Source organism: Lagopus leucura, unplaced genomic scaffold (genome assembly GCF_019238085.1).
Source record: "Lagopus leucura isolate 7727_CA_CO unplaced genomic scaffold, USGS_WTPT01 Super-Scaffold_73, whole genome shotgun sequence".
Taxonomy (NCBI): domain Eukaryota; kingdom Metazoa; phylum Chordata; class Aves; order Galliformes; family Phasianidae; genus Lagopus; species Lagopus leucura.
The window spans coordinates 54,947,599-54,961,642 of NW_024962252.1; the positions used below are offsets into that span (position 1 = coordinate 54,947,599).

The window sequence follows — 14,044 nt, forward strand, 5'->3', positions numbered from 1 at the left end:
AAAAAATCACAACCTGGCTTAGAAATATATGTCATTACAGTTTATTATAAGCTAAAAGTAAAAACAGAAGTTAATAACAGAAGGATATTTCTCCACTTTTGTAAAAGAAAAAAAAAAAAACTAACATATTATGGAGAGTCCTATATACACAAATAAATATAATTTTCTAATGTTCCAGTACTTCGCTTACAAAAAAATTGTAAAGACCTTTGTAAAGGTGGGTAAGTAACTGTAACTGCCTTCCCATTAAACATAGAATTTGGAACTTCAGGACTTAGCCTCCCCAGAACCAAAGCCTTGGAACTCAAACAGGAAGACACATCCTCCTGTTATAAAAAAAATATTTTTTTGTCACAGAAAAATATGTAAGTTCACACAGACATGAATAACACGAATAAAGGCCAAAGTATATAACAAAATATCTCCTACACCTTTTAAAAGGGAAATCCTGATATTCACAAAGTTTTACACAAGTGTTAAGCCATTAAACACGTGTAACTGCAATGAAGATGGCTTAGTCGCAGGATTTAGGTGGGCAAACAATAAATAGCTGTCTATTAGAGCACTGGCATTTGTAAAAGGGAAGAATTTTTAACATTCATGGAATTTTCCTTTTTAAAGGAGCAGAACAAATTGCAATTATATATTTTGTGAGGTGATGTTGATAAGGATGTGGCAATTATTTTTTCTTCCTGCAAGAAGCATTAACTTATGAAATGTAACTGTGTTGTGGAGCAAGTCTTTGTGACAGTATCGTTATAATTACCTTTCATGGAAGAGCATTCTGTTTCATTTAGAAACTATTAAAAAAAATTCACCAACAGAGGAGAGACATAAGATTCTCAGCTCCTCAGACCTTCTGGAATGAATAACTTACTGAAATGAGAATTTCAATTAAGTTGTTCAACCAACCAAAGCCAGGCAGATTCACTGAGGCAGCAGCAACGCATGACACCTACGACATCTTCATGCTCTTGCTTCTCCCCACCTTCAGCCACTACTGGAATGGAGCAGGTCAGAATTTCTTCCAGTGGGAAAGGCAATTCCTTCACAATTGTCACACAAAAGCAGTCACTCTCTGAACACACTGCCGTTTTTCAAACAGAATAATCAATGTTGTAGTCGTGCCTCTGGCAGATTTGTTCCCTGGCAGCCCGAGCAGGCAGGCAGGTACCAGCACTGTAGGGTGGTCCAGCCCAGTGCCCTGCCACCATGGGGTGCAGCAGGCAACTGCGGTGCCACCAAGCGTTAATGCTTGTAAGGCTTACAGTGGCAGCAGTGACACATGGGGGGTGGGAGGGGGTTTATAAAATATATATAAGCCAAGGTTTGTAAAGAGAAGCATCAAATTGTGTTGCAGGCAATGATACAGATGCTATAGATACAGATGTAAACTGAACTCTCAAACCAGTCAGGTGTTTCTTAGGAAAAACAGAGAGGGAACATCTTTGGAGGAATATAATCCCTGATTCGCACACCACAAAGACGGTATTAAAAAAAAAAATACATTAGCAACATTTGAAAATTACTGTTTAAGAATAAAAATGCCATTCTAAAAAAAAAAAAAGTGGATATTCTAATGAAGGACACAGAATCTCTATCCTTGCTAGTAAGGCATGTTGCGTGTGAATGGGCCAGCTCTAAGCAGCAGCACAGTCCTTGCCATTCCTCCAGCCTCATGATGCTGAAGGGAGGCTTGCTTGCCTCACCTCGAGTTCCCACTGGGCCACAGTCCTCAGGCAGGACTCCACCTCCCTTCTGCTCCAGCTTCCCTTTTTTCTTCTGCATCAAGGGCAGAATTCCAAGGGTTTCCAGCTTCTCCTATTTCTATCCCAAAGCCTATCTGCAGATCAGAAGTTCTTTGCAGTTAAGATTTATCACCAAATAGTTATTCTGGGCAACAGATACTGATCTCATAACATTATTTGCTGCTTAGGTCATCAGCCTAAATGCATCTGTGTTTACTGACAGTTTTTTAAATATTTATTCTTTTTTGATACATGGCATTTCAGGCCTGCTAGCTTGAACTGTTGCAATGAACAGTTGCTCACAGTAAAAGAAGTCATTTTCAAGTATATTTTTAGCCACATGAAGTCAATCCATTTCAGCTCCGTTCCTGCAAGATGCATCTCAAACACTGACTCATCCTTCCACAAACCCTCAAAAGCAGCTGCAAATCACCAACGACTGCAGGTTTGCACGAACCTCACAAGTTCCCTTCATTCCTAATGGACACTCCCAAACATTGCTGTCCATCCTCTAATTGACTGTTCTCAATCCATGCTCTCCAGACCTAGCTAATACTCTAGCTAATACTGTCATGCACTGCACCATGTAAGTATTGTTATAAGTGCATGTAAAATCAAGCAATATCAAAATGGTTATGCACCAGCGATGCCACAATAATTTTAGCAGTAGTCTAGCACTGCTTTGTGCAGCCTGGCTCAGACCAATCTCCTAAGAAGTCTCTAAGAGACTTTCGTACCACAACCTGCAGGGTTCCTTCACCTACTCTAGTGGCCATAGTACCTCTGTAATAGTGACTATGGACTGCTTCACAAACATCTGCATCAGTTTGCTGCTGTCACTTCACCACTTCACCCTGGCCTCTCTCCACAGCCAGATTACTCTCCATGGTATGGAAACTTGGCCAGGAGAGAAAAACGTTGAGTCAGCTCTGCTGGCCCAGCGCACTCTTCATATAAACACCAAAGACCCTCAGGCGTCCAACAGATGCCGCCGCACTTTGTTTTGTAACCAGAGCTGCCGCACGTGGCTCGAGAGCAGCGCAGCTGCGCATGGCTGCCAGCAGGCAGGGAGGCAGATAAATACCCACACACACAGCCTGAACTGATCACCCTCACCTATGGGCTTCATCTGCTGCCCGGTGGGGACACTGCCAGTTCAGGAACCGCACTTAGCAGGCAGCCTCGTGATTTCCAAGGAAAAAACAAGCTGTGAATTCGCACCTCATCAGTTAACAAAAATACCTCTTTACATACGCTCCTCTGGGACTTAATCCTCTACAGTTCCCAGTTTGCAGCTCAGTTAGCCCCCACCGTCTCTACTATCATCCTCAGGACTGCACAAGCCCTCTAGCAATGGATTTCTCTGCTTGGGATAGAACAGCTCAAACCTCGTTTGCTCACAATGCGATACTATTTTCCTTATTTCTCCTACTTTGCAAAAGCGTAAGCAATCACAGGGAATACAAACTGAGCAAATGCATATGAGCAGCTTTATTTATCTCAAAACAAGTGTTGTCCTTTGCCTCATGACTCGTTAATGTTAAGCTTATCAGAAAAGTCATCTTCTTGTTGTTGTTGTTGTTCAGGCAAAATTGTCATTTACAGATTTTTATTTCTGACTCACTTATTCTTGAATAATTATGAGTACGGTTTTATAAACTCATCCTTCATTCCTTCCAGAAAACAAACACTGCTCTACAAGATTCTTGCTTATTCCAGCAAAAGAGCAAAGTAATCTGAAGTCTACCATTTGAAAATCTGTTTGAACATTCCTGCCAATTTTTATTTTCCACACAGTTAAGTCATTTTAAATAAACTGTGATATTATTGGATTACAGGAAGCCAAATAAGAGATCTTTCTTTTCTGAAGCCATAGTTAATTCCAATTCATTTTGTTTCATTTCTCTATTTTTTTTTTTTTTTTTTTTTTTTTTTTTTTTTACAGTCAACAGAAATGGTCAACTTCAGAAGTATATTTTCAAAAGTACAATTTTAGTACAATTTTATATGACTTAAGTTTTGGGGAATATGGCATCTAGGAGAATTTTTCTATCATCTCTCTCTGTTACAATTTTTTAACATGTATTTCCAGTAAAAGCAAAAAGCAAACTAACAAAGCAAAAGAGAAATTAAGATAAACTCTTTATCCCGTACTTGTGATTGATAGAAACAAACCCACCAACAATAATGATGCAGTTAAAGCAGGTGTTTGCCAGCATGGCCTGAAACACATTCTCATTGGTTTGGAAAAAAAAAATGTATGAATCAAATGTTAATTTTTCCCCAAGGATGACTACCTTCAAAACAAACTGTATAAAACAAACCTTAAAAAAGAAATTTGTAAGTCAGTTTTAACTTTGATCAGTGGTTAATTACATTACACAGGCCAAAAATCACCTGAACTTTGTTCACATCAAACTATTTTTTGCTATTTGCTTTGGATAAAGGAACAAACAACTTTGCTCCTCCAAAAGCAATGCAAATATAGGGAATATTAACAATCAGCTGTGAGCTTACAGTCCTTGATGGACTACATTAGATCCTATTTTCTGAAATATGAATGCTGAACTATAAAAAAGTCCTTATTCTACTTTCTGTTGACATTGCGTAGAAGAGAGCAAGAAAGCTTTGCTGCCATCAGCTTCATGTGAATACCCACCTCCTCTGAAGTAACTGGGAGAACTTTGCTGGTGGCTCTGGTGGGGCTGGAAGGTGACAGCTGGTGCCACAGCAGTCATGGGAGGGCAGAATACAGGATCATGGCACATGGCAGCAGATTGGAAGCCTCTTTGCAGACGTTAGGAAATCATCTAACTTAACCATGAATTATGGCCAAATATGCACATATACTTTAGGATTTGCGAGCTCAGAGACTATTAAAGTTACAGCTGTTATCTGGACTGACTGGACCTAATTTCTTAATGCAGTTTATTAAATGCGTACAATGTGATAAACATATTTTTTATATTTTTAATGCATGTGAAGAACACACATTTGTTGGTTACTTACAACAATAGAATGCCCTAAGAATCAGCAAAACACACACTTGTGTTTTCTCATGTAATTAGCAAATTTCTACATCCTTTTCCAGAATGCGTGAAAGTATTTACATTTCAATTTATTGTACTTGGAAAGCAGTGCTTTCATAAATTTAAGCCTACTCAATTTTGTCATTACTCCTTCTATTAAACTCTACCCGAAAAGCAATGTTGCATTCTAAAACAAGAAAGAGAACTGATTTTAATCCAAGTAGACATAGGAGCATAAAGATAAATTATTACATTTCCTAAAAAAACCATTGATGACACAAAAGAATGGATATTTTCATGGCTTTTTTTTTTTTGTAAGCCAAGTCACTGAGAAATGATTCTTCAGAGATATAATAATAAAAGCAATCTAGAATATTCCAAGTTCATAGCCAGATCTCAATATTCTTTTGTAAAATAATGTAATTTTTTTTTTGTTTTGTTTTTCTTCTTAAAGTCTCATTTGTCTTAGTATAGTGCTCAGTTTTAGTGAATGATTATTTGTTGAGATACTGTAGGAAGTCCACCATGGTCATATATACATAGGTAAGTCATCTGTACTGTTCTACTTATCCGCATGGAATATATAATGGGAAGAGACAACTGGAAACACGGAATCATTTTTGAGTGCACTATTAAAATATATTTATTGTTTGAAAGTCTTAAAATCATGAAGTTTAACAATCAGGAAGGGTAATAGACAAGCAGCTTTTATGATTAAAAGGTAATTCTGGACATATCATCTGGGTTTTTCTGAAAAATCAAGACTAGAAACTATTTTCTGTAATGGATGAGGGTATTTTTAATACCTTTGTATTAAGTCAGAACTGATGCTTATTTGGCCTATGGATTAATTGTCTAAGGAGCACAGCAGGTACAAGAAACACTTTCAAAGTGGCATGACGCAATTTTACTATAGATAATTCTACTGTATATCTATGCCAGGCATGTGACTGGAGTCTGTGAAAGAGCCTTTGCTGAAAAAGCATAACTTTTTGTTCTTACTCAAGAGCAGACTAAAGAAAAAAAATGACAGAAAAAAAACCCTTTTTCCAAAACCATGATAGCCCTCAGCCAGCTTTCCAGGTGCCTTGAAACCGAAGTTCTTATGCATAAAAAGGCACAGAGAAGTCCCATTTTGCAAAAGAAATAGCAACTGGATGGCCCCCACTTCATTTCATCACTGTCACCCAAGAAGTAAAGCACAAGGAACATCACAAATGCTGATGTTCACCAGCTAGTATTTGCCCAAATTGTTAACAGATCTCTGGTAGCTCATGCCATCAGTGACTCTGCACTGGAATTGGAAAGCTGTTCATTTTTCACATATTGCCCATCATTTTCATGTCTAAAATATTATATGTTTGCTTTCCCTAGGATGCTGGCTGTTAACTGTCTCTCTGAAACACTGAAAATCAGCCCAAGTATCTGTAGAAGAAGGAACAAAAATAAAGACCTATTTTCTATGCTGGTCTAGTAGGCAGGGAAAAAGAAAAAATGACTTTAGTTTCCTCAAAAATGTGTGTTTCAATGAAGAAACTGTACGTTTCTATCCAAGCACTCATCTTCTGTCCTTGTTACATCTTTGACACAGACGCAGGGGATAAAATGGTGCTGATGAAAGTGAATCAGCCCTTCCAGACGTGTAATGATCTCATAGTCAGGCAGAGCTAGGTTAGCAAGATCAAGGCCCAGCATCCGTGAGATGACCTCTCGGAAGTCTGCCAGCTGCAAGAGCAAACAGAGAGGAATTACTAATGCATTAATTACCAAGAACAGGAACACATGGAAAAAAACATATGTGCATACATACAAACACAAGCATTTATAGCAGCAGTGCAAAATATCGAAATGTCTGCTGTTCATCAATGCAGAGGGCTGAAAAGGACTAGGGGATACTTCAAGCAATGAAACAAGAGCTGAGATGCTAAGGATTAAAAAAAAAAAAAAAAAACCCACAATTTCAAGTGTTATTTAGCATCTTTCACAGATATATATTCCCTGCTCATTAAATAGAGAAAACTGAGGAACCGATGGGAAGAGGAGCTGTATTTGGTCTAGTTAACTATACAGACAACTGGAAACTAGCAGGCATGCGTCATAGCATGTAGGAAGGTGCTGGTCCTGACCTTAGGTTCCCAACCTCTCACTACCACAGCTCTTTACCCATCACTTCATCGTGGAAATGGCAGCAGAAGAAAAAAAGAAAGGTGGAGGCTTTGCACACTTCAGTATCTCACTTCGACTTGGAATCAGAGTAGAGTAAAAATTCAAGCAACCTGGGAAATAAATGCATAGCTCTTCCGTACATGGCTACTGAAATTATATCATGTGAAGAAATTTGGGAAAGGTACTTAGAGAAAACAGTTTCTCTTAGCAGTTCCAAATGGATAGCCATCCACAAGTAAATATCATCACTAGTGACTGTGACAATAAAAAGGCAAAAACAGGAAGAGCAAACAAATATGAACACTGATTTACTTAGCTCAGGATAAGGCAGCTTATAAGTCACATTTCAATAGCTATTAAATGTTCTGTGAAATTACACCACCCAGACGATTGATACCTTAACAACCCTTATGATCCATATACAATTTAAAAGAGGAAAATGTTCCTTTTCAAGGAAATGTGCTTATATGCTTATCTATTCGAACTTCAAGTTCCCCAGCTCCAAGCCAGGAGATATGTGGTGCAGTGTTCCAGCCAAAGATAATTTATTTTAATTCACTATAGTGAATGAACAACACATCTGGAGAGAATTCAGCAACTTTCATCAGCAAATAGCCTAAACAGGAAAGAACACAGAGCCCCTAAAAATCCTTTAAGTCATCCATTTGTGTGAACTTAAAATTGAAGATTTTTTTCTCCACATTAACAGAACAACACTGTCTCAAAAACAAACACGTCTGTGGAAATGTAGCAAACAGGTTACCTGCAAAGAGAAATTCTCACACAAACTGACAAACACAGCCAGCACTCTTAGATATAAGAATGCCCAGCCAGGGGACATAAATCTGAATTTTAAAAACTATGAACTAGAGCAACAGGAGATACATGCTGGATGATCTTTTGTAATCTATCATGTGTTGTACGTGAAGCAAGATGCGTGCTTATACTCCCATGCAGATGCCATGCTGCAAGTACATTATGAACAATTTTAAATGCTTGTACTAAACCATATAAGAACATAAAAAACAATTAAGTGAGAAATATATTTCACCCTTAAAAACAATGCACAGAAGTCTTAAACATTTAATAGTCTTTAGCATAAAGAAGAGGAATTCAATAAACTTTGACATGATTATCCCAGCTTTCCACCCACAATGTTAAAAAGTCTCCTTTCCCATCCAAAATTTTGGCCTAAGTTTTCCATGTTTTGTTGTTGCTTTCTTCCTTTCAAGCTTGTTAATTCCTGTGTGTCTGTTCATTCTACCTTAAAAGACATTATTTAAAATAATTCATTACCTTTGCTGAAGATCTGTTATTGAAACCTTCCTAGAAATTGGCATTGCCATTCATCTGGAAGTATCTTGCCCTTTTATTGTGAAAATTCAGTTTTATCCTGCATATTACTGGTTAAATTCAGAAATACCTAGGGTAATTTTTCCTCTTCAACTTAACGGGAATCATAGAATATCTTTAGTCAGAGGGACCCAACAGGATCCCTGCTACCTTGTCTCAGGTGCAGAATGCAGCACTTGTTCTTTTTAAACATCATACAGACGGTGACGGCTCAACCCTCCAATTGGTCAAGATGCCTCTTCAGGACCTCTCTACCCATAAGAAAGTCAATGGCATCTCCTAATTTATTATCATCTTCCAGACTTTAGACTAGTCTAAAGCACAGTGAAGAACATTCAACACTGTTCAATTCCAAGTACCAGTTCATTTTCAACTACTCCAACCTGAACCTTATTTTTCACTTGGGTATGTTCTGGGCACAAGAACAATTGTTGTCTTAAGCAGTTGGCAGTAGTGCAGTTCTGCATATTTTTAATTTTCACATAATAGAAAATATCTATTCAATACTACAATGTGATGCAAAATTAAACGTAATTATATCCTCAGGAAAAAAAAAAAAAACACACAAAAGAAAACAGTAGAATGCATGTACAAGTCAACCTAAGCATATGAACAGTTCCATAAGGCAACAGTAATTTCAGTTTCTTGTACCTTTCTTAACATACACATTCAGATATACTGTGTTTATATTCTCACTAAATACATGCATGTGTGCTGAGAGAAAAATTTAACATCTGCATTCATTACTTTTTACTGAACAAGAGAGAGTTTTGTCCCTGCTTAGTGTCCACAGCAAGGAAGAATGAGCAAGTCTAAAGCAGATAAAGAATTACTTTGAGTTGGGGGTATGGAAGGTGCTCTCCTTGGGTGATGTTTCAGAAGTTTGAAGTGTTTATTAGCAAGAGAGTTTGTAATTATCTGACTTGGCAACAGTATGTTTACCTCAAGGAGACATTTTAGTAAGTAAACTGTTAGGATGCAGGAGAGTACATTATGCTTATTACTGACAGATCTCTTATTAGCAAAATAGCATTAATTTTCATCAATGCTACATAAGCATCAGTCACAGGTTTTACAAACAGCTTAGCTCCCCATTTAGCAGTGTGGTTCCACCTGCAAGTGTTTGGAACATTCTTGTGACACAGGTGACCACAGACATCAGTGAAATACAAGCTGATATTCCTCCTCAAGCTTTCTGGGCTAATGAAGAGCTAGTAATTTGCTGTGCTTAAGCATTCTGCGTTTTGTACCCCACCTCACTTTTCCCATGTTTTTCACATTTGGCCAAAGAACACTTCAATAGCATTCAAGTGGTCTGAAAAGCCTCATGTTTACTCAGTACAAATTCAACATCTGTGTCATTTTAACAAGTACTCAATGTATGACTACACAGTATAATTTTCTGAATATAATTAATGCCCTTTTCTGTGTGCAGGATGCTTAGCTACCACGTGAGACAAACAAAGAAATGATATTTCTCTGCCAAATTTCCAACATTCATTATAAAACAAGAATGCTAAACCCTTCCAGAAAAATCCTCAGTTGTTTTTTTAGTTCCAACAGGAGTAAAACAGTATTTTTTTCAGATTCATCTTTGGAAAAAGCATTCTTAAATATAATCCAGAATTGTTGTCAAGACCAGAAACTAACATAAGAATTTTAGTTAGAAAAACTGACAACGTTCTAAGCAACTGGGATTAGAATCTTAAAATGACATATTATTGATGTTAAGTAAATATCCCATTGGCTTTAGTAACAATGCTGTGTTTTTATTAAACAGAATATGATGGAGCAATTACATTCATATTTCCTAATTTACTGAAACTATTATGGAACACATTTACTAGCATGTCTCCCACTTCAATTTCTCACACCTCATAATTTTTATATGCACTCACTGTGTTTCTTATGGATAAGTAACCAAAAAGTTTTTCCTCACTCAAACTTTGAGAACGCTGATGTGTCACAAATCAACTAAAAATAGTTGCATTCAATATCACTTGTCTTAAAAAGAAAAAAAAAAAATCCTTTGTGTGGCATATACCTGGTAAAAAGTAAGCAGGCTTTATCACCACTATATACAGAAAAAATCATACTTTAAAGATACTAGGACTTTTAAGCATTTTTACACTTCTCCAAAATGTGATGTAAACTGAATGTTTTGCAGTGCACAAAGACAAAAAACCAATATATTTACTTTTCATTGCCTTGCATTTAAACTGGAAGAGCTCTGCTTCTTTGAATCACTAGTCAATATTGTCTTGCTTATTCACACAAGTTGTCAGCACAACTGGATAACTGCTCCACCTACATCACATTCTTTTGTCCAAAGTGACACCCAACACTTGTAGAATAGCTGGATACCTACCTGTCTTTCCCTTTTTGCTAATTCTGCAAGGCTTGTTTTAAGTACCTTCATTTCACTGGAAACCACTTCTAACATATTTTTGGCTTTTTCTTTTTCTTCAGTAGCTTTCTGTTCCTTTAAATTAAGTTCTGATTTGACAGAGTTTAATTGTTTCTCAGCTTTTTCCTTCATTCTTTCCAATTTGCCTTGAGACTTATTAAGTTCTTCTATTGTTCTGTTCTGCTCTAGAGTCTGGATCTGCAACAAGCGATTTGTAAAATAATGTTAAATTTGCCACAAATTTTGTGTAGTATGAGCAAGTAAGGATATCAGTAGTAAGCGCTTTAATACAGATTCTTGAGGAAATGACATGCATGTGTGGACTGAGAAGTTATTAAAGCAAACTGGCCAGTGTCAACTCAGTCAGCAGACTATTGTTCAAAAAACAGCTAGTTCTCTGCAGGTTTTGCAGAAAGATGTATCTGCATAGAAAAAAAACTCCAAAGTGAGGCTTCACTGTCCGTTAGCTGCTGGGAAAATAATACAGGAAAATAGTTTTGGCTGGTGAAAATCTTTCAGTTGAAAGTCATCTGTTTTAATCCACAAGCTATAAGACACTGTTGTATAAAATAAGTCTTCCTTACTTCCAGTGGTGACAAGCAACCACAGAGTACTTGTTTCCACCTATTGCAAAGTAATAAAACGTGGAAATAATGAAAATTTATCATGCCTGTTTTACAGTACAAAAAAAAAAAAAAAAAATACTCCCCACTCTTATAAGAAGAGATTTGCTGTGATCAGTGCATGGGAAATACAGGATTACATACATGCTGATGAGAAAGAAAGGGATGCACGTATCATACTTTTCTTACACTAACCTGAATATTTACATGGTATTTTTCAGTTGTTATTTAACATATCAAGACAAATTGCTAAATATACTGTCATATTATTTTTATTTTTCTACATGGATTTCTACCTAGCAGTTCTCCATTAATGCATTTATTGTAAATGAACTCCAGCTGTATCCAGTTGGAACATAAACATGGGTAGAAGCACAAATGTAATGTTTCAACTTACCTTAAGTTCATTGGCTTCAGACAGCTTGGCTTTGAGATCAGTATTCGTTTCCCTTGCCAGATCAAGCTGCTTCTGTAATCTCTCTATCATCTTTTGCAACTTTCTGACGGTGAGATTGGCCTCATCCCTCTCCATAGCTAGTGATGTCCTTATTTGTTTCTCTTCTTCCAGCTGGGTTATTTTCTGCCTCAGAAGTTTCATGTGCAACTCCTTGCTTTCAAGTCTTTCTTTCTGAGTCTTCAACTAGTTTTATGATCACAAGGAAATTTGTGTGAGAGAAACTAAATGGCATTACATAGGTTGTTGTGTAAATCCAATCTCCTTGCAGCACGCTTACGCTGAACTCCTAATCCTGCTTCTGTAAAGCAGTATGTACATACGTACATTAACTTGGTACCTTTTATACTATCCCTAAGCTTGAGCACTACCTTTTAAAATGTAGTTACGTGCAGACCGCATGCTATTTGAACAGAAACACTTGTGCATAGTTCAGAACATCAGAGATTGTCCCAGATATAAGGAACTTGTCAAATGAAAGATGCAACAGACTTTCCTTAGGCAGACGGTGATTCCACTGCAGTGTTTAAGATATTTCCACATTTAACCAGTTTATTAAGGCTAGTGTGCAAATAGAGTTCTTCATCACACAGAAGTAAGAATACACTCATCCACTACTCCAATACAAAATTCAGCAGCTTAGTTTTGTAATTTTGGTGCTCAGGAAGTGACTTATTTTCAGCTTACAAAACTGAATTTGTCAGGCTTTACCCTGAGAGGAATGTTAGTGTTAACTCAGAGAGGTAGTTATATCCAGAAAAAGAAGGAAAAAAAAAAAAAAGAAAAGAAAAAGAAAGAAGTGGTTTTAAACCTTAAATAGAACTCATTCTAAGTTTCAAACCACTATAAGCCTAACATCAGAAGACTTCATTCTGTCACAACAGGGCGACTGACTGGTGTCTAATAAATCTGCACAGATTATCAAGGTTCCAAGATGACCACAGTTCTTGAAACGCTGCAGTTCTTAGTGAAGTACAAAACAGTGTTCTACTTGCTTCTAGAGAAGCTGCGTAACATTCCCTCCTTCCCACCAGATCCTTTTAGATTTAAATATCAACACCTTCCCATTAGATACTTTTAATTTTAAACATAAATAGGAATTATTTATAGAAGTATATTGTAATAATGTATTTAAAAGTACATAAATAGACATATTATGTTTGTTTTAAGAAACTGAGAAAAACAGTCTCATACATTTAACTAGCAGCATTTTTATTTGCTCAGATATGCAACTCGTTTGCATAGTTTGCAAATATTTATCTTCTCTTTATGTAAAGTAATAGACATCTTTAGTATTCCATGTACATTTGTGAAGTTTCAATCTTTTGCCTTTAGCAAGCCACCACGCAAACCCAGCCATAACAGTGTCTTGCCTTGAAAACAAAAAGTAATAGTGGTTTTTGCTTACCTTCCTTCTTAGGCTATATGTCACAGTCTTGTTTTCAATCACTGCATCACCTTCCAGTTTGACTAATTGCTCTACCCGAGCCAGAATTGCATTCACATTCATATCAAATCCAACCTCTGCTGCAATGCTATTCAGCTTCATCGTTTCATTAAGTTGTTCCAGAAATTTCATATACTAAGAGATGTGGAACAGTGGGAAAAAGAATAACAAAATTTCATTAAAATTCCTGATGAATAATTTAAAAGCAATTCCCCCTACTCGGAACCAATTACATAAGGCCAACAGACTCATATCCAAACTCCTAAAAGAATTTATTTTTAACTTGTACACCCCAAAAATCTTCAAATTCTTTACTTGTCCTTATATAGGCAACATTTTTGTTCATAAATATTTAGACCTAATGTTTTTATTTTCTTACCAGACTAGATTGGCTTTTGCTCCTCTGCAGCAAGAGAAAGCACGAGGTGCACGTGTTCACTTTTGAGCTCAGTTCCTACCTATGACCATGTGCTGACAGGGAGGAGGAAGAAGGGGCAGCTGCATCTCACTTAGTGACAGCTATCCTCACTAAGAACTCTACTCGCCTTTGTTTTCTCTTACTTCTGTTGCAGATCATAACCATTGTAAATAAATAACAGGTTAAAAAAAAAAAAAAAAACCACAGTTAAACAGTTTCATAACTACTGCTTGAACTGAAGATGATAAAACATAGCAAGAATCAGGCTTTTTCCCCCATGATGTTTCTGGCTCAAAAAGCGTAAAAAAGACAGCAGAAGGTGGCAGCAAAGCTGATTATCAACAAGGGAGAAAAATCTTTCTATCGCAGTAAAATCCTGAGAGAAATTAAGAATCTACT

General features: G+C 36.9%; 1 protein-coding gene across 6 annotated transcripts in view; it reads right to left on the minus strand.

Moving 5' to 3' along the window:
* Positions 1–5,208: 5,208 nt before the first annotated feature.
* Positions 5,209–14,044, minus strand: part of CCDC170 (coiled-coil domain containing 170) — a 44,983-nt gene continuing 36,147 nt past the window's right edge. For 4 of the 6 annotated variants that reach the window (XM_042883807.1, XM_042883789.1, XM_042883816.1 and 1 more), the window contains 4 exons: positions 13,189–13,362; positions 11,724–11,966; positions 10,665–10,901; positions 5,210–6,502 (listed from right to left, as the gene is read on the minus strand). In XM_042883807.1, coding sequence (XP_042739741.1) covers positions 6,302–6,502; positions 10,665–10,901; positions 11,724–11,966; positions 13,189–13,362 — 855 coding nt within the window. In that variant the 3' untranslated portion in view covers positions 5,210–6,301. Of the gene's footprint in view, positions 6,503–7,416; positions 7,560–10,664; positions 10,902–11,723; positions 11,967–13,188; positions 13,363–14,044 lie in introns of those variants that run through there. The other 2 variants (XM_042883782.1, XM_042883826.1) reach the window with 2 other exon arrangements.